This window comes from Manis javanica, chromosome 10 (assembly GCF_040802235.1).
Source record: "Manis javanica isolate MJ-LG chromosome 10, MJ_LKY, whole genome shotgun sequence".
Classification (NCBI taxonomy): Eukaryota; Metazoa; Chordata; class Mammalia; order Pholidota; family Manidae; genus Manis; species Manis javanica.
The window spans coordinates 104683059-104706354 of record NC_133165.1 but is presented as its reverse complement, the minus strand read 5'-3'; the positions used below and the strand labels follow the sequence as shown (position 1 = coordinate 104706354).

The 23296-nt window shown below is 45.1% G+C and overlaps 1 protein-coding gene across 3 annotated transcripts in view; it reads right to left on the bottom strand.

Annotated features, from left to right (window-relative positions):
- Positions 1-23296, bottom strand: part of RFX4 (regulatory factor X4) — a 141021-nt gene that overhangs the window by 71470 nt on the left and 46255 nt on the right. For all 3 annotated transcript variants that reach the window (XM_073213785.1, XM_037007098.2, XM_073213786.1), the window contains exon 4: positions 13975-14098. In XM_073213785.1, coding sequence (XP_073069886.1) covers positions 13975-14098 — 124 coding nt within the window. The remainder of the gene's footprint in view (positions 1-13974; positions 14099-23296) is intronic.

Sequence of the window (23296 nt, the reverse complement as noted above, 5' to 3'; positions counted from 1 at the left end):
CATCATGAAATGCTCACTATGGTAAGTGTAGTTGCCGTCTGTCAACAAAGATATTACAATAGTATTGACTATATTTCCTATGCTTGTACTTTCATCCCCATGACTAATTTATTTTATATTTGGATGTTTGTGCCTCTTTATCCCCTTCAACTATTTTACCCATCCTCCATCCCCTCCCCTATGGCAACCAGTCTGTTCTCTGTGCTTATGAGTCTATTTCTATTTGTTTATTTGTTTTTTTTTTCAGGTTCCACAAGTAAGTGAAATTATATGGCATTTGTCTTTTTCTGTCTGACTTATTTCATTTAGCATTATACCTTCTAGGTCCATTCATACTGTCACAAATGGCAAGATTTCTCTTTCTTAGAGCTGAGGAATATTACATCATACATGTGTAGTGCATCTTCTTTGTTCATTCATCTAATGATGGATATTTAGGCTGCTTCCATATCTTGGCTGTTGTAAATAATGCTGCAGTAAACATGGGAGTGTATGTATCTTTCTGAATTAGTGATTTTGTTTTCTTTGGGTAAATTCCCATAGTGGAATTACTGGGTCATATTGGTAGTTCTATTTTTAATTTTTTGAGGAACCTCCATACTGTTCTCTATAGTGGCTGTACCAATTTACATTCCCAGCAACAGTGTATGAGGATTTCCTTTCCTCCACATCCTTACCAGCACTTGCTATTTCTTGTCTTTTGTATAGCAGCCATTCTGACTGGTGCGGGGTGACATTTTATTGTGGCTTTGATTTTCATTTCCCTGGTGATTAGTGATGTGGGACATCCTTTCATGTGTCTATTGGCCATCTCTATGTCTTCTTTTAAAAAATAACCATTCAGGTTCTCTCCCCATTTTTTAATTGGATTATTTGGTGTTTTGGTCTTGAGTTGTATGAGTTCTTTATATATTCTGGATATCAGCCCTTACTGGATATTTCATTTGAGAATTTCTGTTCACAATCAATAGGTTGTCTTTTCATTTTGTTGATAGTTTTCTTTGTTGTGCAGAAGCTTTAGTTAGTTGCCGTCTCACTTGTTTATTTTTGCTTCTGTTTTCCTTGCCCAGGGAGACACATCCAGAAAAAAAATGACTGATGTCGTTGTTCAGGAGTTCACTGCTTAGGTTTTCTTCTAGGAGTTCTATGGTTTGAGGTCTTATATCTAGATCTTTAATTCATTTTGAGTTTATTTTTGTGTATGGTGTTAAGACAGTGATCCAGTTTCATTCTTTTGCATGTAGCTGTCCAGTTTTCCCAACACCATTGATTGAAAACTCTTTTTCCCTAATGTATATTCTTGCTTCCTTTGTCATATATTTATTGACCATATAAGCATGGATTTATTTCTGGGCTCTCAGTTCTGTTTCTTTGATCTCTGTGCCTATTTTTGTGTCAGTGCCATACTATTTTGATCACTGTAACTCTGTAGTATAATTTGAAATAAGGGGGTGTGCATCATTCCCTTTGTTCTTCTTTCACAAGATTGCTTTGGCTATTCAGAGTCTTTTGTGGTTCCATACAAATTTTAGGATTATTTGATTTACTTCTGTGAAAAATGCATTGGTATTGTGATAGGGATTGCACCGAATCTATAGCTTACATTGGGCAGGATGGCCATTTTAACAACATTAATTCCTCCTAACCATGAGCATGGCGTATCTTTCCATTTATTTGTGTCATCTTCAATTTCTTTCATCAATGTCTTATAGTTTTCAGAGTACAGGTCTTTCACCTCTTTGGTTAGGTTTATTCTCAGGTATTTTATTCTTTTTACTGCAGTTTTAAGTGGGGTTGTTTTTAAAACTTCTTTCTGCTAGTTCACTGAAGGGGAGAAACATTTCAAGATTCTTAAAACACTGTCAAGTTGCTTTGCATGAAGCATAGAAGGGTAGTATCACTTTTTATGTCAACTGCACTTCAATAAAACAAATAAACAATTAAAATGTGCTAAATTGAAGAGCCAAAAGAAACCTTTTAATCTTTCTTCCCCTTGAGCATCAGTTTTTGCTCAATAGTCTTTGCTCCGCGTATCCCACAGGCTTCTAACAGGGTCAGAAGAGTTAGGGCAGGACACTCAGCCTTGTCTCCTGGCCGAGGAGGAGGAACAGGGGAGCTGCACCTCAACGGCTTCCATTGGCTGGAAAGGGGGAGAGGAGTGCCCAGATGGAGGGGGTGCGCTGGGGCAAGGAGGTCCGCCTCTGCCAACACCTCCCTCTGCCTCCTTTACTATGTCTCTGCTACTTGTCATCCTTTTCTAGCCCATTCTCCTTGTTGACAGAGTGGGCACTCTGCTGCAAGCCTTCAGTGGATTTTCAGAGGGTCTTGACTCAACTTGGTTTTCAGGCTTTTGTGGTTGGTATACTGTGGTCTCCCAAGCAATATATTTGTGTGGTTAGAATATTCAGTTCTGTTTCTGAAGATATTTTTTGTTTAAAATATTTGATGGTCAAATCCTTTCCTCCTCCTCCAAATGGAGAGAAAGGTAATTTCAGATAAAGAACTAAGAGGAAAGGAAGCTTGTTAAGAGTTAGGGGTGGGGGTTGGGGAGGCGCTCTGCACCAGCCACATCACATTCTGCCCAAATGGAGGTCAAGACTTTTCCCACTCGGAGCAAAGAAAGGGCTCTTGCGGTTAGCACCTCCTCCTTCCAACAGCAACAAAAACCTGTGGGAAGGGGGTTTGCTGCTTTTTTAAAAAAAGTGTTTCTTACAGGCTGCAAATTACAAATTATTCTCCTCTCCTTTCACCAAATTAATCAGCTAGTCCCGGAATCTGAAAGCCTAGCACAATTTAGTTTGAGTCTCAAAATGCAGGGTTGGTTCAGTCCGCTAAGGCTGTTCGGCTTTTAATTTTTGGAGCAAGACTCAGCAAACAGTCAAACACTTTTGTGAAAGTTGAGCTTGGCTGTTTGATAAATGAGCAGACGGCAGGCAGCCCCTCTTTCTTTTTTTTGTATGGATTCAATGAAGCCTGCCTAAAGAACACCACATGCTGTTCCAGCTACCGATCTAACATTCCGCAACATCCCGGCCTTCCAAATTCCCTTTAATTACTCGGGAATCCCACCCTTCTCTCTTTCAGCCTCCGCAGACAGGGCTGGGGGCTCCCGGGGCTGGGGATGGGAAGTGGAGGCGCGCTGGAGAACTACTCTCTGGAGCTGTTGGAATTCTTTTTTAGATGGAGGTGGTCATGTTATTCATCTCCCCTGTCCATTCTTCTCACCATAAAACACATTGCTCCAGGTCTGAAGGAAATTTGGCATGTGGGCTGCCCTGATATAATTTTGTGGGGGCAGTTTTTTAAAGAAACATGGGTGAGTTTTAGGCATGCATTCCTGAAACGGCATCTTTAAGCCACTGCCCTCCTTTAAGTTAAGGAAGGGAAGAGTGAAAAGGAATTAACTCCTGCCAATAAGCATCACTAGGAGCCATGCGCTAGATGAGGGGTTTTACATTCAACATTAAACTTCACCAGAAAAACAGCACTGGAGGAAGATATGATGATCTCCACTGCGCAGATGAGATGCTGGGATCTAGGGCGACTCAGGCTGCTTGGATTCACAGCCTCAGCCAGTGGAAGTGGGAATCCAGTCCCACTGCCTGCTCTCTTCACCACTTCGGCCGACACCCACAGGAGCTGGCAGGTGTCCACTGACTGTGCCTGAGTCTTTACAACCCCTCCTGGTCCCACCTCCTGAGGCACTTTCAGAGTCACACAGGAAGGCCACTCAGTCCTATGACAGACAGGCTTTGTTGGATTTTGATCCCGAATCATATGGTCTTGATCCTGCTTGATATCTAAACTTAGTCATTAGGGATGCTCTGAAAAGAGGCTTTTGGTTGTTTCCAAAAATTCGATCCACCCTCAATAGGCAAAGATTTGCCACCAATAAGAACAATAAGGAGACTAGCACCTCATGTGTTGGTAGAGTCAAGTAGGCTTAAAACAGTTTAAAAATAAAAGCTGTGGGTCTTATTTCAGAGGACATTTTTGAGCATGGGAAAAGAAGAGGGACTTTTCAAATAGCAAGAAATTAGAAATTCAGTATAATTACACGTTTTTTTCATAAACCATGCATCATAGAAATCTTGTGCTTTCTCTTAAAGGTTTTTGAATAAGAAGGAGAAATGATTAGGGAAAGGTTTGTTAAAAGGATTTTAATTGTCACACATTTATCTGAAAGTGAGGTATGTGTTCACTCTCTTTGTTGACGACAGACCTCACCCCTTTTCCAGAGGAAAAAAACATTAAGCCTGATAGCACTAATAAGGATTTGTAAACACCCTACCTCTATGCTTTCATTTTGAAATGGGTATTTGCCAGAGTAGTTATATTATGCTGATGCGACTCTATCCATTCAACAATAACAATTTTTTTGGAGCACCTACTGAGTACCAGGTACTGGGGATTGTGGGGTAGAAAATACGGAGTCCATAGGAAATTCCCCAAGAGATATTTAAATCATTTACAAGAAATTCATACCTAGTGCATTGAGACAGAAATGGAATTTCAAATCATGAGGAAGGATTGATTCTGTGAAAAACCCCAGGACTAGAAAGGTAACAGTTCCTCTGCTGCCCCTTGGAGGGGGTGGGGGGGTGCCATGGATGACAATTCCAAGAAATCCAAAAATCCATATGGGGAATCTCAGTATTGTCCTTGGGCTGCTGGATGACACGTCACGTGTGCGAGTATGAAAAAAGACAGTCATCACACACTGATTTGGCTAGAATGAGGTGAGTTACATAAGGTGCAGGTTAAGTCAAAAATGGAATACTTCTGAACACAATAATAAGAGAGGGTGAGGGTGGCGATGGCAGCATGTGTGCAATGTAGGAAATTTTTAGAACAATTGTTCTCGAAACTGTTCAGAAGGAAGAGCAGCTAGAAGGGTTGAAACATTGATATGTTAGTGGTGATATATTAAAAATATGGTATATTTAAGTCATGAAATGCTGCTGTGGTACGTGGAAATGGCAATTATAGCTAACATGCATTGGGTGTTTGTATTCACCAGGCACTGTGCAAAGGGAGCCCCTCTAACGGTCTCGGCAGTTCTCCGGGTGGTTGCTATCATTGTCCTGTTTTACAGATGAGAAAGCTGAGGCCCAGAGCTATTACCAAATCACCTGTGCTCACACAGCTGGTAAATGGTACAGGCAGGATTCAAACCCAAACGATTTTTTTTTTTTTCTGAGCTCTTACAACATTGCCTGACACTCAAGACACCTGAAATAACAAGATACGGACTCTGGCATGAAATCTGTCATTCTGACATAGACACTCCATAGCAGATAGTAAAGATTAAGAAAAACATATGCAAGAATTTAAAATAGAAGGATGCTCTATCCATGTACTTAATTTTTTTCCTTGGAAACTGGAAGAAGACTGCCCCTGAAGGAGCTTAATGATGCCTCAAGAGCACCTCTACCTTCCCCTGTGCCCCTTGGAGGGTGTGCTCGCAACCCTGGGTCAGGGTGGGCTGTAAGGACTCTAGAGGAAGACGGTGGTCACGCAGAACAAGATAAGTCTTTGGCTTTGTCTCTGTCCCAGGGATATGCAGCTGCCAGGAGCCCAGGTTCCCTGAACACACTTGGCATTTTCTTGTATTGCTCAAGTATGGCCAGGGGGCAGGAACGAGCTGAATATTCAAGGGAAGCTGCAGCCCAAACTGCCAATGACCTCAAGCCCTCACAGGGAAAAGGCATGTTATAAATAAATTCAATTGATCCCAGTGCCTCTGCACCCCAGCTCCCCTTCCGCCAGCCTCCTTGCCCGTCCCTGGTGTCCCTGTCCCACAGCAGGCATCCAAGGCTCGCCCCATCGCCCCCGCCCTGCCATGCTACCTGTGTGACCTTGGGAAAACCACTCAATCCCCCTGACTGAGTTTCTCAGTCTGAAAAATGAGGAGGTGTCACCAACAGATCTCTAAGTCCCCATAACAGGTTAAACCTACTTATATTGAGGTGTTAGTAACGGAGAAGCATTACTGAATTACCTCAGTTCTGGTTGCATTTGCACAGACTGAAATGAAAGGAACTGAGGTTTCCGAGCCATCAGCAAGCCTTCAGGGGAGGCAACTGTGAGGCTGAATGGCCTTTCCACGGACTCAAGTGACACCATGTCACAGCTGTCCAGCGCCTGCCCGTGGACCTGCCTCTCCCTGACGATCTCAACAAACTGCCGACCATAAACCACATGACCTGCACCCAGTCTGAAGGGCCCATACTGTGCCAACTATTGCTTTACCTGGGCTGCTAATCAGAGACTGTATCCTGCCTTCTTTCAGGATCATGGGTTTCAGTTCCTAGTTCGGACATGGAATAAGATACGTGGGGGTGAAATGGGTGAGGGTGGTCAAAAGGCACAGACTTCTAGTTATAAATCCTGAGATGTCATGTGCAACATGGTGGCTATAGGTAACAATGCTGTATTTTATATCTGAAAGTTGCTAAGAGAGTAGATCTTAAAAACTGTGTTCACCAGGAAAAAAAAAACACTTTTTAAGTGTGTGTGGTGGTAAGTGGTGATCATTCTGCAATATATACAAATAACAAATCATTAGGTTGTATACCTGAAACTAAAACAATGTTATATGTCAATTATATCTCAATTTTTAAGAAAAGGATCCATGGATTTCTGAAATGCCTTTATGTGGATAAAATGTTAGTTTGGTCGCTTTACAACCAAACTCAAATTTTGTTATTCCAGAAGGCAAGGGACCACATTTTCCTGCCTCCCTGACAGCCTGGGAAGGGCTCTGGGAAAGCTGCTAAAGAGAGCTGACGCAAGTAGAGTTTTGACCTTTCTATCCTTACCCCAGTTTTTTCTACTTCTTGCCTGGAATACAGCCTTTGTAATCCAGCAGCCACTTTGGACCATGAGGTGGCCTAGAAATTAGAGGCCATCTGCTAGGGATGGCAGAGCACACGGAGGAGGAGCCCAGGTCCCTGATGTTCTTATACAGCTGTTATGCCAGTGCTGGGTCATCTTCTTGTAGACTTATTTTAGATGAAGAGAAGTAAAACCACTTATTTATTTAAGCCACTCTTTGGGGATGATGAGGGACACCTTGTGCCCACAGCCTTGGCACAATTCCTAACTGATAGAACTTCTGATTTCCACCCAGGATTTACTTCACACAGTGGTTCCAGGGCCCTGGGGTCAGCTATCTCATCTTTAAATGGGAACAGAACTGGCATCTAGTTCACAGGGCTGTGTGAGGATTAAATGAGATAACGTGGGCAGAAGGCTTGGCCCAGTGTCTGGCACAGAGTCAGCGTCACTGCCATTATAAGTCCTAACTGAAAAACAAGGATTTCCAACGAATATGGTAAAGATCCCCAAATGTTTGTAGACTAACTTCCCTATAGACAAATGGAGGGACTGAGGTGCAGAGAGGGACTGGTTCATGGTCACACAGAGAGTAAGGGCAATAGATCCTCAAGTGCTGGGCTCAAACCTGGCATTACTGGGAACTCCTGGCCTACATGGTGGACTCTAAATAAAGGTCTGTTAAAGAAAATAACTTTTCAAAAATTCTTTTACTTGAAGCCTCCACTGGAATGCATGGAAAGCAATGCCTGGAAAGCTATCCACTTGGAAGTTAGCGATGTTCTCTTCTTTCTTTCTGAGGCCCAGTTTTTCTTTCTGAAAAAGCTTAGCTTGTTGCTAAGCACATCATGCTCCATCTTTGTGCAGGCAGAGACTTTTGCTTTAGAGTTTTCAAGAAACCAGTGAAAAGCAAGAGAAAGAAGAATTTGGTAAATTAAAAATGTTGTGCATCTCATAAGGCTGTGGGTCAGGAGAGGACAATCCTGCGTACCAGGGGCTTTTCCGGAATTCCCCATCCCTGCCCCACTGAAGAGGCAGCAGTTTCCTCCCCTGCATCCCTCCAGCTCTCAGGGGTCACACCTTCCATCTTGCTCTGCATGCTGTCCTGTGCATGTATCCCTTCTAAAGCCCCTTTCCCTGGAGAACAGACTGTCTTCGCTCCATTTCCTTTCTCCTGGCACAGGGCTGAGCCCAGGACAGAAGGAGATAAATGAACATCTAACAAATGGGGGAACCCAGTGGTGGGAGGAAAGCAACAAAAGAAATACTGTGGGGGGTCCACAGTGCCCCAAACACCTTGGGGGGGAGATTTGTGGTGGCATTTCTCAGTTGCAATGACCAGCACACTTTACCCCTGAGAGACAAAGGCTGAGACTTCGTCCTCAAACTCTGTCATCTAGGAGGCTGCCAGGTGACTGCAGATGATCCCCCCAGAAGTCAAATGGACAACGATTTTGTCCTCCACATGTACCCACCTCCTGCCTCCACAGGTATCCACCTGTTCCCCAAATCACTTGTTCTGTGGCAATGAGATGGTTCAGTGCAAGGACTCTGGAGCCAGACCTCCCCGGCTCACTACTGCATCACACCTTCACTGACTGGCTGTGTGACCTAGGGCGATCTACCTGCCTTCTCTGGCATGCAGTTTACCCATCTAGGAGATGAGGATAATAACAGTTTCTTCCTCACAGAGTTGCTTGGAGGGTTACATGAGGTCACTCTACGGAAAGTTGTTAGATAGTGCTAGGCACACAGATGGTCTTATGTGGTCACTATTTTTGTTAATTTTAGGAAAACTCTATGAATCCTGCATTCATGATTAGACATAGCTAGATGCTTCTAATATCTGTTAAGAAAACAGCCTACTAATAAGCTTTAGCAATTTGGCTGGGTATGATGTCATGTGTAGGCCTGTTCTGATCCTTATTACCTTGTGTCTGTTTCAATTTCAATAGCTCAGTGGTTCTCTTAAAATGGATCTTACTGCTTCTGCTGGAGAACTCGGGGTATCGTTTTGGCAGTGTTCTTTTCCCAACATGACAAGTGTAGAGCCACTCACAGCAGAAGGAAAGGTCAGGGAAGAGCAGGTCAGACTACACCCTGCCCTTCCCCACTGCAGGTCCCAGGCCACATGTAGGGTAGGGGAGAGTTTTCACGTGGGTGTGAGACTGCAGGGTTCAACTGGAGCACTGGACTGGACTTTCATGTCTGAAAGAGAATCTAAATAATGAAAAAGAGGCTATTCTCATAACCAATAAGCAAAAAGCTATGAAGCTTGCCACGAAACCACCACAGGTCAGGGTAGGGAGTGTGGCCATGATACAGTTGAAGGAGTGACTAGAAGAAAGCAAAGCTATTTTCTGTTTGTCACTGAGTTCAGTCTGCTGTGCACACCAGTTACACTTGTGGGGCTCATTTTGGCATCTTTAAGAATAAGGGTGTAACTCTAGGTGTGAGGTGAGCTGGTGAAAGCCCTCCAACTCAAGAAGAGAGCCAGAGGGTGAACCCTCAGTGGAGCAGCAAGAGTAGCATGTGTGGGTGGGCGCAGGAGGTCAGCTGGACAGCACAGCCCTTCAGCCACTGCGCAGAGAGCCCTCCTTCCCCAGCGCACAGATGACAATCACAGCAGCGGGGCCTGACAGCGAGAGGCGGCTTCAACAAGCATCAGCTGCACACTCAGTCCACTGCCTTTGCTCTAACTGCCCCCACCGGATCCCTCGCCCAGCCCTGGGGAGTCAGGAGAGAAGAGGGAGAGCCCACCCCACCCCTCGTTCACAGAGCAAATTCGGAGCCACCGGGGCAGAGGCTCTGACTTCCTTGTGCAATGGAAGTTTTAAATTGGACTGAGCTGGACTTTTTCGTATCCAAAAATGAGTTTTAATTATTCAACCTAGACCGACATGATGGCTGAACATGGTTGGGTGCTGTAGGATTTCCCTGCAGTGTCATCAGAGGGCAGAGCACGAAGGCTGGACATAGGACTCAGAAGGTAGCTCTTCATGGTAAGAGCAAACACAGCCAGTTTCCACTGGTACCTCAGGAAGTTCATTCCTACTCAGCAAATGGACCAACGGAAGACAGATACAATGCCAATTTCATATAGTTATTGTATGGGTTAAACAAACTCATATATATCAAATGATTCACAGTGTCCCTGGCAAATAGTTATAATAAAAATCATTCAATCATCAACAAATATCCAAGGGTCCTTATATGCCAGGCACTCATCTGGGAGGCAGAGATGCATAGTGAACAAAATAGTCTTGGTGGGGCTTTCATTCTAGAGAAGGAGGCAGACAAAACACAAGCAACACACACACACACACACACACACACACACACACACACACACACACACACTTATGTATATATATAACTATATCATATATGATAATATATATAATACATAAGCATATATTGTATGTGATCTATAAGTATACATACATTACTTATACCACACATATATGAAATAGTTCCAACAATGGTTAAGAGCTATAAAGAAAAAGAAAGCATGGTGAGGAAAGAGAGGAGATAGGATGCAAAGCGGGGCCCATTTTAGGTAATGGTGAATCCTTCCACTGGTGCAGCACTTTCCAGTTTTAAAGATGCTCTCATAAGCACTGTATCATTTTATCCCTAAAGGAATTTGGTGAGGGATTACTCTGGTCTAAAGGTAAGGAAATAGGAGCTCAGAAAAGTTAAGTGATTCCAGTTGGCTGACCTTTCATGACTCCAGCCAACAGCAAAAGCAGGCACAAGACCCGTTCAGCTAGAAGCCTTAGCATTCTCTGCAATTTCTAAGTGATTTCCGGGACCCACAGTCAATACATCACTGGAAGCCAGGGCTCATGGAGCTTGCTTGGCCACAGGGTTGGAAAGAGGACCTCTGTATCAGGTCTTGCTTGCAGCAAAGCAATTCCTGCCATCCATTTCTCAAGAACAGAATCAGAGCCAGGCGACAGCGGGGCAGGGCTTCTCGGCTGATGTCTGCTTCACCTTGGCCCACTCGCAAGCTGGGTGGGAAGACTACCACCAAACTTGTTTTTCTCTGAAAGTTAAGCCTAAGTATGGAACCTCGCCTGCCCTGAGTTAAAGTTCATAGATGAATCATAAGTTTGGACGGCTCTGCTCAAAGGAAGACTGTCCACAATTGCACCCCAAGGTTTCACAGAACAACTAGTCCCTTTCTCTCAAGGAGATGGCAGCTGCAGCCTTCTGGCCGCCCTCAGGAAGGACCAGATGTGTCTGGGACTTCAATTCAACAAGCTTAGTGTAGAAACCCCCAGCAGGCGCCTTCTGTCCTCTGCGGCTGGAAGGACAGCTCCAGTCTCCAGTGCATCTGAACTCCATGGCAAGGCAGCTGCAAAGAGCGCTTGCATTTGTGCTTTTAATACCTTTAGAATATTTCCTTGCTTTTGGACTGGAGACAAGATGGAGTATGGCTGTCTTTCTATAGTGACCATTTTGGAAGCAACTGGCACTGTAATTCTTAGAAAACGTTATTTGGAAAGCAATTTGGGGTAAATGAGACCTGCGAGCATAGATGTCAGGAGGACCAAGGACTGGAGAACAGAGGAAATTTGTTGAAGGTATCTCAAGAAAGAGGGGGAACGGGGAGGGAGGGGGAGCAGAGGGTGGTGGTAGAAGAGGAAAGAGGAAGCTGCGGAGTGGAGAGATCTGGATCGAACTGTGGGAGACAGGCAGGTGGGGGGTGCAGTGGGGAGGCCTGAGAATGTTCTGAGGTGGAGACGTCTGTTCTGTGGGACACTGTTTGGTATGTTAACCCCTCCTACAGACCTAGTGGACTGGGGTCATGGATGCTTCCTGCGGGCTGTCTCGTGCACAGTAGAGAGGACCCTGACTTTCCCTCCTGGTGCACAGTGGTTCAGAACAGGGCTGTCCAATAGAACTTTCCGTTGTGATGGAGATGTTCTATCTGCACTGACCAATATGGTACCTTCAGATTATATGTGGCCATTGAGCATTTCAAATACAGCTAGTGTGACTGAGGAACTGAATTTTTAATTTCATTTAATTTTAAGGTTAACAACTGTATATGGTTACCATCATACACAGCACAGGTATATAGAGAGATGATACATACAGAAGGAAGAGTCCCAGGTCAAGGTGACTGTGAGAATGCAAACGCCCTGGGATTTGCTGAATTCTTGGGGCAGGCTTCAGACTTTAAATAAGAACTGGGATACTGGGAGGAAGGGCAGAGTTAAATCAGTTTTATCTAGTTCATGAGGTCAAGGAAACCCAGAGCTAACAACTGGGTCACAAAAGCATATGAGAAGAAAGAAATGGAAGGTCCTTACACAGGCAAACTGGAGGTTCTAGAAGTGGTGAGGGTTTTTCGTTTTTGTTTTCAGAATCTAAGCTAACAAAGCCTATTTGTATCTGTGCACAAACATCTCAAGGAGAATTCATAGCAACGGTTGTAATGGCACTTGGCAGGTGTTACTCCCTGAGCTGTTAGATGACTGAGCAAACAGTACTTTACATCATCCATCGAATCCTCTCACTTGACCCTGACAACGTCCCCGACGAAGTTGGGGGCTAATCCCCATTTCACAGCAGAGAGCGCTGAGGCTCAGAGGTTAAGTGTTAAGTCCGGGAGAGTTAGGATTCTTGGTCTTCAGTTTACCACACCTGTCCCTCCATCTAAGAGGCCTTATCTGGACTCTCTATTACGGCCGCTGCAGGGGAGCATGTGGGTGTGAGTGAGTGTTCCAGGGCCACAGTCACGTGACAAAGGTCCAGTACTGCCACGCATTCCTTGGAGTGCTCTCCCGTCTTCCTCCTGCTGAGGGACTCCCCACCTCCTCCCTGACTGTGAGCCCCTGCACTGCAGGACCCATGCTGGACTCCCTCCTGGCTACTTAATGCAGTGCCTGCCGCATAGCCCAGCTCAGCCAGTACCCACGGACTGAAGAAGTGAATGAATGAAATAGTAAAAGTCATTTCTCCATTGATATTTTTAAAAAATTATTTTCATGTTGGAGAAATAGTGTTAATGCATCCCAGAAACACTTCCCCCCCTTAAGGTGCCACAGAGCGTCTTCCCATTTATTGAGTGGAGCCAATATCCAACCACTCAGTTTTGGACTCTCCAGGGGATGGGCTCAGGCCTGGCACGGCTCTTTTTTTCTGTCTGTTTCCTGCAGACGATTTAACTGTTGGAGACCTGAAAAGGGAATTCCAGAACTTATGCACTGACCCCTTTCTGCCCTCTCAGCCCTTGTTATGCCTGCACTCAGAAAACTGGTAAGGAATAGTGGTACAGAAAAGCCTGCTTATTTTTTGTTAGCAGATGCAGTAAAAGTTATACATAGGAGAAGGAAGCAAATAAAAGGAGAAAGATTTTAGATTTATTGATCCGAATTAAATTGGGCACTTTCGAGGTGTAAAAATCTAGATTTCATCTATCAAATAAACAGTGAGTCTCAAAGAGGCTTAAAAGTTTCTTAAAGGGACACCAAGAGCTTTCCTTGGCCTGTTAAATATGCAGGGTTAGTGGTAATGATTTTTTTAGACATAGCCCAAGTGTGGAATATATTTTTATCATAAGATGGATAGAGAACATCAGGCCTGCAGTAATACTACAAATAGCACCACTCCCAGCAGAGAACTCCCAGACCTTCAAGCTAATGACACAGGGCCATTCCTCAGTTTCTCCAAGTCTGTCACATATGGAGCCAAGCAGTTTGCCTGTCCCAGGCTCACTGACACACATACAACACACCTATGAGTTCAATATTTGGCTTTTGGAAGCAAAAGGTTACTTTCTGGAAGTTAAGTACTGAGGATATTCAAGTTAGACATTCCCCTTTGGCTTTATAACCTGTCTGAATGGTTTGAAATTAATAATATGTTGGTATTACTTTGTTGTGGCATTTGGTGTTATCACCTGGTCAATTGTTCAAACTTTTTACAGCAAAGTATTATAGCAAAGTTACCAAATCATTAATCATTTATTAATTTAAGAAATTAAGATTCATAAAATCTTAATCATTTTAAAACATCTTAAGAAACCAATGAAGAGCTAATTAATCATTAGAATGATTAAGAACTGTGCCTCAATTACTTAAAAGAGATGAAGAAGAGGAAGACGCCTGGGGAGGCTGGACTCACCTTCCCAAAGCTGGCAGCGTTGACAGGCTGCGTGTCATTCTTCTCGCAGAAATCCAGGTAGTGCATGTAGAGGGCACTGCGAGGAATGCAGACCCCTTCTGCAATCTCATAGTTCTCCTCCAGCCTGGGGAATAAATGCCCAATGAGCAAGAAAAGTGGGTTCTTTCTCCTCCTCCTCCAGAGCTGAGCAGACCTTGCACATAACTCTCTTCCTATAGAAGGGGAAACCGAGGCCCAGGAGGACAAAGCACGTTAGCAGGATCAGGCCCCTAGTGGTGGGTATGACTTCAGGTCACTTTCTCAGCCCAAATTCCAGCCCCTCTCCTCTGTGCCGCCATTGGCCTGGTTGCAATCTGAGTGGATCAGGGTCCCTAAAACTCCAGAGATAAAAGATCTTGCAGGTATTCCACTTGGCCAAACTTCAGACTGCACACACACGCTTGTGTAGCCATTTCTAATAGGGTCGCAATATCGGGGCTTCTTTGCTAACAAGGGCAGTGAGTTGGGACAGCTCAGGAAAATAAATGCCCAAGGAGAGGCTGGATGCCCAGACATAAAAGCCACCGACTGAGGGAGGTTTTATGACCACAGCAGGGACTGGAGCCCTTTGCTTTATTTTAGGATCACCTTCTCTGCTGTATTAGGATTATATGATCCCACACCAATTACCTTAATGAGAATAGGTTAGGGGTTCAGAGTAGGGACTTTCCACCGGGGTTCAAAGTCCCAGCATTGGTCCTTGTTGGCTTGGTGACCTCGGGCAAGTTATTTAACTTCAGGCCTTGGTTTTGTTCCGGGGAGGATGATTGTAACCACTTCATGAGGTCACTGTGACCATCAGGCACAATGAGTGACAAGTGTCAGTATGGTGCCTGGCACATGGTAAGCACTTAGTAGCTGTTGGATATCATCATCATCCGTTTTTCCTCTACACAAAACATTTTTGGGTGCCTGTATGTCCAGAATCTGTGCTAGATAAAAGTAAACTAGATAGAGTTGATTGTTTCTTTTTTACTCTTTAACCCAAATACCAGTATATAGGCATTAAAAAGAATCCCACCTCCTTTGTTATAGGGACATTGGAAGGTTAAACACCTCTTCCAACAGAGCTGTTGGGGCACATGGCGATTTGGGGACCTCTTTTTGGGCTCTGCTGCCTTCAGAGCCTGGGGCACATATTGTTCAATAAACTCACCAACAAAAAATTTCGCCTTTGATTCTGAAGTGGATTTTAGGAAACAGCCCAGAGTCATTTGGAACCAAGGGATAAAGTGACTGGAATAACCCTTTTCTCCCAAACATTTTTTTGGGAGGTCAAAAATAAGAGGATTCTAAAGCAATGAAATAAATGTCCTTAAGCAGCTTCTAACTTTCTCCAAGGGCACTTGCCTGAGAGGGGTCCAGCGCTGCTGTAACTGAACTGGCATGAGGACCTGGCCTCCCGAGGTGCCCACTTGACAGGGCAGCACTCTTCTGGCTCATCCTGACACGTGGTTGAAAGAAAGTCAGCCCAATCATCTCACATCCAAACCCCATGAATAAATACAACCCTAGGGACGCTCAGATAAATGAAGAATCTTGGTGCTGAGTGGTCCCAGCTCATCTTATCCATCTTCCTCCCTCTTCTGGAAAGGGGAACACTGAGTGACTTCTCACAATTTTTGGAAGTATTCGAGGAAACAGTTTCTGCAATCCTTTCTAATTCCTTGAGGCTGGGATTGTGTCTGATTCATTCTGCATCCTTCAAGTCCAGCATATTCCTTGGCACACAGGAAATGCTCAATAAGTATCTGATGGATAAATTGTTTCAGTCATATATTCATTCAGCAAACATTCATTGATCTCTTATCACCTGCCAGGTGCTAAGGATGCCATGGTGAGCAAGATGGCCCTTGTTTGCATACAGAGAACAGATTAATTGTAAATAGATGGATAAAGATATAGTTTATCTTTAATTCCACAAATATTTATTAGCACTAAGCAGTGACTAGACATTAAGGAAACAGCAGCAAACAAAACAAAGACCCTGCCCTGAAAGGGCTTAAATTCTACTGTATGTGTCACCAACACCATACATCACAACTCTAAATGTTATTCCATGACAGAAAATGGCCTAGAGATTAGGTTTCCTAGGACGATCCCAAGTGTCAGGTTTGGTATGAGTGGGAATCAGCCTTCCAGCTTAGCCTGAACGCCATTCACAGTATTGCTTCTCATAAAAGTGAGTTCAGAGGTCTAAATAACCAGCTTACGCATAAACTTGGAGGGGCATCTGAATAGGGCAGCTTTCACAAACTGGGGTCTCACAGACATGCTTTGTTTGGCCTGAACAGTGTTGGCCCAACTTTAAAAATTCAGGACATTTCACATAAGAATCTGGATTTCTGGCTTCTTTTGAAAAGGCCGAGCTCTGGCAACACTGGGCCCATATTCCCGCATGACAACAATTGGCCAGAGTTCCATGTGCCCTCAAGTTGGCCAGAATCCCCAGTCCTCCCTATTTTTCTTACACCCGATCTATTTTCTGTTCCTTGTTTGGCTCCTGTAGGCTCTTGTGTTGACATAAGACACAATCTATGCCCTAGTTCACTTTGCAGTCTATTGGGGGAGAATAATGAATACGGGGAGAAATATGAATATTTAAGTACTACGCATGCCTGTCCATAAGTGCAGCTGAAGGTAGGGAAACAGAGAGAAGTGTGTAGATAAGGGTAGAGGCTTAAGGCTTCATGGATGAATTGGGACTGGAACTCTGTGCCGGGCACTGGTGTCCAGTATCCCATCCCATCCTCACAGTAACCATGAGGTAGGTTTTATACCTTTGTGTTAGATGAGAAAATTGTGGCTCAGGGAGTGGAATTCATTTGCTCACGGTCACACAGCCAGTAAAGGGAGAGCTTATCTCATGCGAAAGCCCTGCAGTATTCTGCCGCAGCAGATGGAAGCAGAGCCGGACAAGGAGACAAGGACGAGAGACAGACACAGCTTGTCTGACGGCAGCCCTGCTCTGTGTCGACAAGGGGGCTGGTAACGGAGTACATAGGAAGAGGGAAGCTTGGAGAGCAGAGTGGAGAATCAGTAAATGCCCGAAACAGAATACGGCTTATAAGGGTTTAGCAGCCTCTGGAGTTGCAGAGTTACTACAAAAGTGTTATTTTCAGAAGGCAATGGAGTGGTACTCAAAGAATTGGAAAAATAAAGACCCGGAGACAGGAAAACCCAATTCTGGGATGCTGTAGGAATAATAAGGTCATTAACAGCAGCAGTAACTAATATTAATTTAAAGCTTAATGTGTTCTATTTGCCAGCAATGGACTGAATATAAAATAATGTAAAAAAAACACAAAACACCACACATACACACACACACACACACACCCCACACACACCCCTAAGTTTCATGGGCCTCATCTTAGACTACCGAGAGTCCATTAAGCAATCTCCTTTAAAAGCTTGACTTCAACTCTTTAGACTATTATGGAACATTCTCCAGTCTAATGCATACATATGAACAATTTGGGAGACAATTTGATGAATGACAAGCTGTGGGGAGGGGGGAAGTATCCCTTTTTGCTAGTGATTTCTTAAAGTTAATTTTGGCCAGAAAAACCATGGGCACATTAAACAAACATTCATTTCAAGCCATTCAAATGTCATCTTGTAAAAGGCACACAATCCTTTAAAATGATAGGGGGCCAGTTAAGTTTTTAAGCATGGAAGTGGCATGGTGTCTTGGGGTAAAAGGGTTTATACCTGGCTTTATTCTCCTGGCAGTAAGTCGAGCAGTAGGATCAGACCTGCATCCAGCCATTTGCAGGTCTTAATCCACCTCCATCTCTTCCTCCATCCAGGGCCCTGGGTGGAGCTCTTTATATATAGTGGCTCAGTCTGTAAGAGTTTATTGCCTATGGGTGTGAGAGCATTAGCCTAGCAGTAGGCCAATTCCATCATCACGTAGTTTAGGGTCAGGTGAGGATCCTGGTCATAGGCATTTTCCCCACACATGGTCAGATTTTTTCTTTGGAAATGTCACTCTGACACCTCTGCGGTGGAAGGACAAGATGGGGCTAGTGAGGCTGGCCCATAGTGGCTAACTAATTAGTGTTTGTTGAGTGAATGAATGAACAAATGAAACCATTTAGGATCTACTACTCTAGTCCAGGCAAGAGATGAGGGAGCATTAATTAAAGGAGTGGCTGTGGGGGAAGAGAAAACATTTAGAGTGTGGGTCTCATATTGCCAGACGTAAGTAGGGTAGGAGCAAACGAGGCAAGCTCTTAGGATGAAAGGGGGTTCCGTTCCCCACAGCTAAGAAATGCTAGAGAAGCAAGTGAAGGAGGGAAATCACATGGTGTTAAAGAGCATAAGCTCCCAAGTAAATTATTGGCTCCCCTTCTCTTTAGTTACTTTTTTTAAGCCCCCTGTGCCTCAGTTTCTATTTGTTGTTCTTGTGGTTTGTTTGCCCAAATAGGGCCAAGAGATCAGGATTAAAATACAAGACCAACATCAAAATACAACCCATTAAATGAACCCATAGCAGCCAGAAGCTCTTTGGATCAGAAGGGAGTAAGTCACACTTAACACAGCCCGAGCTAATTAAGCAGTTACCTGCCAAAGGCCAGAGCCTTCTAAATAGCTCTGTTTCTATCCATGTTTTGTTCCCCTTACCAGAGCTTCTTCGCCTCAAGGCATCTAGGTGGCTTATGACTATGAAGCATTTTAATAAGCTGCCTGAACGAATAGATGTAATTGGCATTAAGGGCAACTTTGATGCTTGATGAGTTTCTACAGGAATAGCGTCATGACCCCTTTCCCCAAACCTTACAAGATCCGGAGGGTCCGTGTGTGCACTGAAGCTGCTAATTGGTGTCTCCTCTCCCTGACCAGAGCATGGTAGAAAGAAAGGCAGTTGATTCTTTCTTTTCATATCTGATGAAATTTCCCCTTTCCCTCCTCATTTTTAGAGGACATCATTAGTCTGACATGGTGAACAATACTCCATTATACCTGGGTATTTTTAATGATCAGAAAAAAAAATTCCCCACTTCTTCTCTTTTCTGATCTTCTATTTAACAACTTGATCATATTTGAATCAAGCCTATCCTATTATGGAAAGACAATGAACTCAGTCGACTAACCAACATGAGTCATTATCTGTGGTATACATTTTGAAAAAGACTTCCTCACAAGATGTGGGCATGCAACCTCCTGGGGCGCGTGGGGGAAGCTTTGTATTCGTGCTTTACCATGAAGAGCAAGGTTTCGCCCAGCATAGCTGTTCCCTCTGTCATTTTAAACTGATGTTTCCTTCTATGTACACATGGGCTTTCAGTTCAGAGTCTTCACACTTGTCAAGTCCTTGCAGACATGTCTAGGACAGAAACCTTTTTCTTCTATTTTACCAAAAGAAAAGAAACTGGGATTTTTAAAAGAAACTGTGCTGAATGCAATAACTTATTACTGAGGTTGTCAGAGAGATCTGAGACTGTAAAATATGTGGTAAAAAAAAACTTGCTAAGCAATCAGAGCCAGACAGTAGTCCACACCCCTTCATGGCTCCCCTTTGCCCCTTACCTTGCCTCCAAAGCACCCACTCTCTGTCCCCTAACTACTTCTCCAGGCTTCTCTCACCTCCCTTCTCTACACGTATGGGTCTCTCTGCCAGCGGGAGAGCAGCCGACAGCCAGCTGGACTGTTGACCATTCCTTCAAACGCATCTTGCCACATTCCACCCCGCCCCACGCTCCGTGGCCTTCCTACCGCGGGAGGCGGCCTGACCCCTCGGCTGTGCCTCACCCTTCCAGACTCAGTTCAAATTTCTCTTCGTGAAACTATGTTTAATTCCCAGCTAGCCCCATCTGCCAATCACTTCTTAATCATTTCCTTCTTGCCAAATTTGCTTATTCATCCATTAGTAACCTGGAGAGGGCTGTAACGACCTAAGCACCAGGTACCAGGTACCGAGTCATGCCTGCGGAGGAGAACATTCCAGCAGAGACAGATCCTCTGCGCTTGCAGCTCTCACCACCTCCTGGGGATTTCCACAGCTCTTCACATCTTTTTACGGCTCTGAGGCCTTCGCTGAGAGGCAGCGCTGGTTTCAGAGACAGGGAGCACTGAGTCCAAGCCCTGCCTCGCCCACTCACGAGCATTCTGGCCTTGGGCATGTCACGAAGACTCTCACACTCTCGCCTCCTTCCTCTGGGAAAGGAAGGACACCGCCCGACTCGCAGCTCCCAGGGCTGCTGGGAGGGCCAGACAGGGTCCCTGCCGGGCCCGCAGCCCTCTCGTTGGCAGATGGGGACACTCAATAAAGTATTACTACTCGTCAGTGTTACTGTTCAAGGATATTCAGGTAATGTTTTACCTCTTAGCCTGAAAGTCCTCTGAAGGCAGGGACCAAACCAAATCCCTATTTACACCAGCATACTTCCTAACAGAGTCCCCAACACAGTCGGGAAACAGTGCAGAAAGAAAGGGGAGAACGGGGGCAGGAAGGAAGGAAAGCAGATTTCTGCACACACAGATTAAAAGAAAAAACACCCTTAGGAAAAAAAAAATCTTAAGACCTGATGGTTAAAGGAACACACCAATTAATATTAACAAATTTGAATTATATTTCAAGTGCCTATTCTGTTCCAGGATGTTCATAGTTGCTATCACTGCTCCCACAAGATGGGGAACATTATTCCCATGACATGGAGGAAGAAATGGAGGGTCAGGGAGGCAAAATGTCCAAAGTCCCTCAGCTGGGAAAAGAGAGGCCTGGAGTATGCACTCAAGTACGATGCTTCTAAAGCTCTCACTGTGTGCTGGGACTAACATTCATTTGGCCAGTAAGTGAGCATATTTATTGGGCTTGCATTTATTGAGTACCTACTATGTGCCAGTCATTGTAGAATACGGCTGTGAACAGGCAGACGCAATCTCTGCTGTTGCCCTTAAGGAGCCAGAGATTCGTAAGAAGGAAGGTGGGAACCAAGGCGATAATACCAGCAGACAATAAATAAGTACAGGGTGGGGCCTGGCTCATGCAGGCTCTGGTTAGGCCTGAGGCTGACCCTACAGGAGGCTAAAACAAATTAAAAAACACAACTCATTTTATTAAACAACAAATGAAGTCCATAATTTGCTGCTGGGTAGACACACCAATGAGAAATACGTGTTCAGACGGACGCCTGTGTTTCTCCAGGACCTGAGCTGGCGCTGCCTCCCCTTTGAGGCTCTTCTTGGGCACCAGGCATCCCCCCCGCAGATGGAACGAGACTGTGACCCTCTGTTCTGCTCAGCAGCTTGCCTTGGGGTCCTCCTCTTTCTGCTGGGGTGATAGTCCTGCCGCCTACAGGGTTTTCTTGAGGGTCGCACGAGTTCAGCCAGTGACACCGCTTGATGCCAGCCAGCACGCGCCCCCCAGAGTGCACTCAGATGCTGAGCACAGGACTGAATCGGGGATTTCCTTCTGCCGCTGTAATGACTGAATCCGACCAGGACCTGGAGCAATCTAATCCCTCTCTGGTGTCTGGCTTGCATACTGAGCTGGTGCTCCAGAAGGCCTGGCATTAGCCAGGCTTTGGAATCCTGCTGCTCAGTTTTTGGTTAATTAAGTCTTTTTTTTTTTGACAAAAACTAGGTACTGTATAACTAGCACAGTGTCATGGTGCTTCTGTTGGAGCCTAGGCTCAGGGTTGGCAGCCCAGAGCTCTGGGGCCCCCAAGGGGCAGCTGAGGTGACTCTGGCCCCATTCTCTAACTTAAACCATCCCCCTCCATGTTCCCTTTCCATCGACTCCATCTCTGCTCATCTCTACTGGCCCATTACAAGTAAAGCTACAAAGAACCCCTTCACACTGCCTTCTTGCACAGCTGGGGGTGGGTTCCTCCATGTTGGTACCAGTAAGCGGAACTGCTGGGTGCATGTATGAAAATGTTAATGGACCGCTCACACGCCTTTACCATTCCATACCTTACCCACAACACAAAGTGCTTAAAAAAAGGGGGGGATCCTAGCCCCACAATACAGTATCTCATTCTCTGAGACATTCACACCTTCGCATCATCTTGCTTAGCTGACTTTTCTCCGTCTGTATAGCTGGGGGCTTCTGGCAGGACAGTCACACCTGTTGGCATTACCTAGCACCTCTGGTCATTTTCACAGCTAAAAATGTTCAACCTGCCCTTCTGGAATGAGGTGGCCTAACTTGTAATATGAAAGCAAATCATGTTCGGTCACCATTGAATAAAGAATCAAGTCAGCAGTGCGTACAAACATCAGGTATCTGTTACAACCAACGAGTCTGGAGAAGGAGCTGTGAACTGGTCTAAAACTTCAAGGTAATTCTTTGGAACAGTACCAAGCCCAATTTTCTACCTCTGGTCTCCAAGAACATTTTAAAGAGAAACACTAAATTTATTTTGTTCCATATTAATTTGAAACATTGAAAGCCCATCAATCACCCACGTTGTTTTGAAAGCGAGGAAAACACTTCCCTGGAAAATGACAGTTTGGTCTTCCAGCTTCTTGGTTTGGGGAAGGGCCTCACTTCCTCTATAAACTGCTGAAGGAGAAAATGTCTCCCTGCTGCCGGCTCGTAAGGTGCCCAGGGTGACACAGGGCCAGGGGGATGTGGGAGAGCGCAGGGCCGCGGAGGGGGCACCGCGGGCAGCACGTGTCAGGAGGGCAGAAGTGGCTGGACTCCTTCCCAGGTCCTCCGTGAGGAGAGGTTACGGTGCAGCCAGATTCCGGCAGGGCTCGCCCTCCCCACAGGGCTGGGCTGTACTAACTTCATGACCAGGGATGCTGGACAGTGTCTGGCAGAAGGCATTTGACAACATTTGCCTGTTTCCTGCTGGGAGCTGCCTCCAGATCACGTGGCCCTGATAGTTTTAGGCTGCTTGGCCACTGTATTATTTGTCCTAGAGTGGAGATGGTCTCTAGGGCGATGGGGAAGGGGCTTGTGCCAAGGGAAGGTGGAGAAGCAAAGAGCTCCCGATCCAATTCCACGACAAGCCAAGCATCCAGGGAGAGCCTGGTGCTATGAGACCCCTTTCCGGCCTGCCTGCCTCCCCATCCTCAGGGGCTACATACCTGGAGAGAGGGGACAACATGAAGGGTGTAAATGCCTCAGCGAATGAGGTGCCGTGATGTGACGCTAGCTTCCTATTCTTTAAAATTGTTATTTTGTACTGTGGGTGAAAATATAAAATGGCAAAGCCATTTGGGCAATTTTGTAATCCCATTAGCATTTTCTGTGCAGCCTGTGCTTGCACTTCTTGAGATCCACCTCGAAGGGACATTTAACAGCTCTGCAAGGGGGACAGATGAA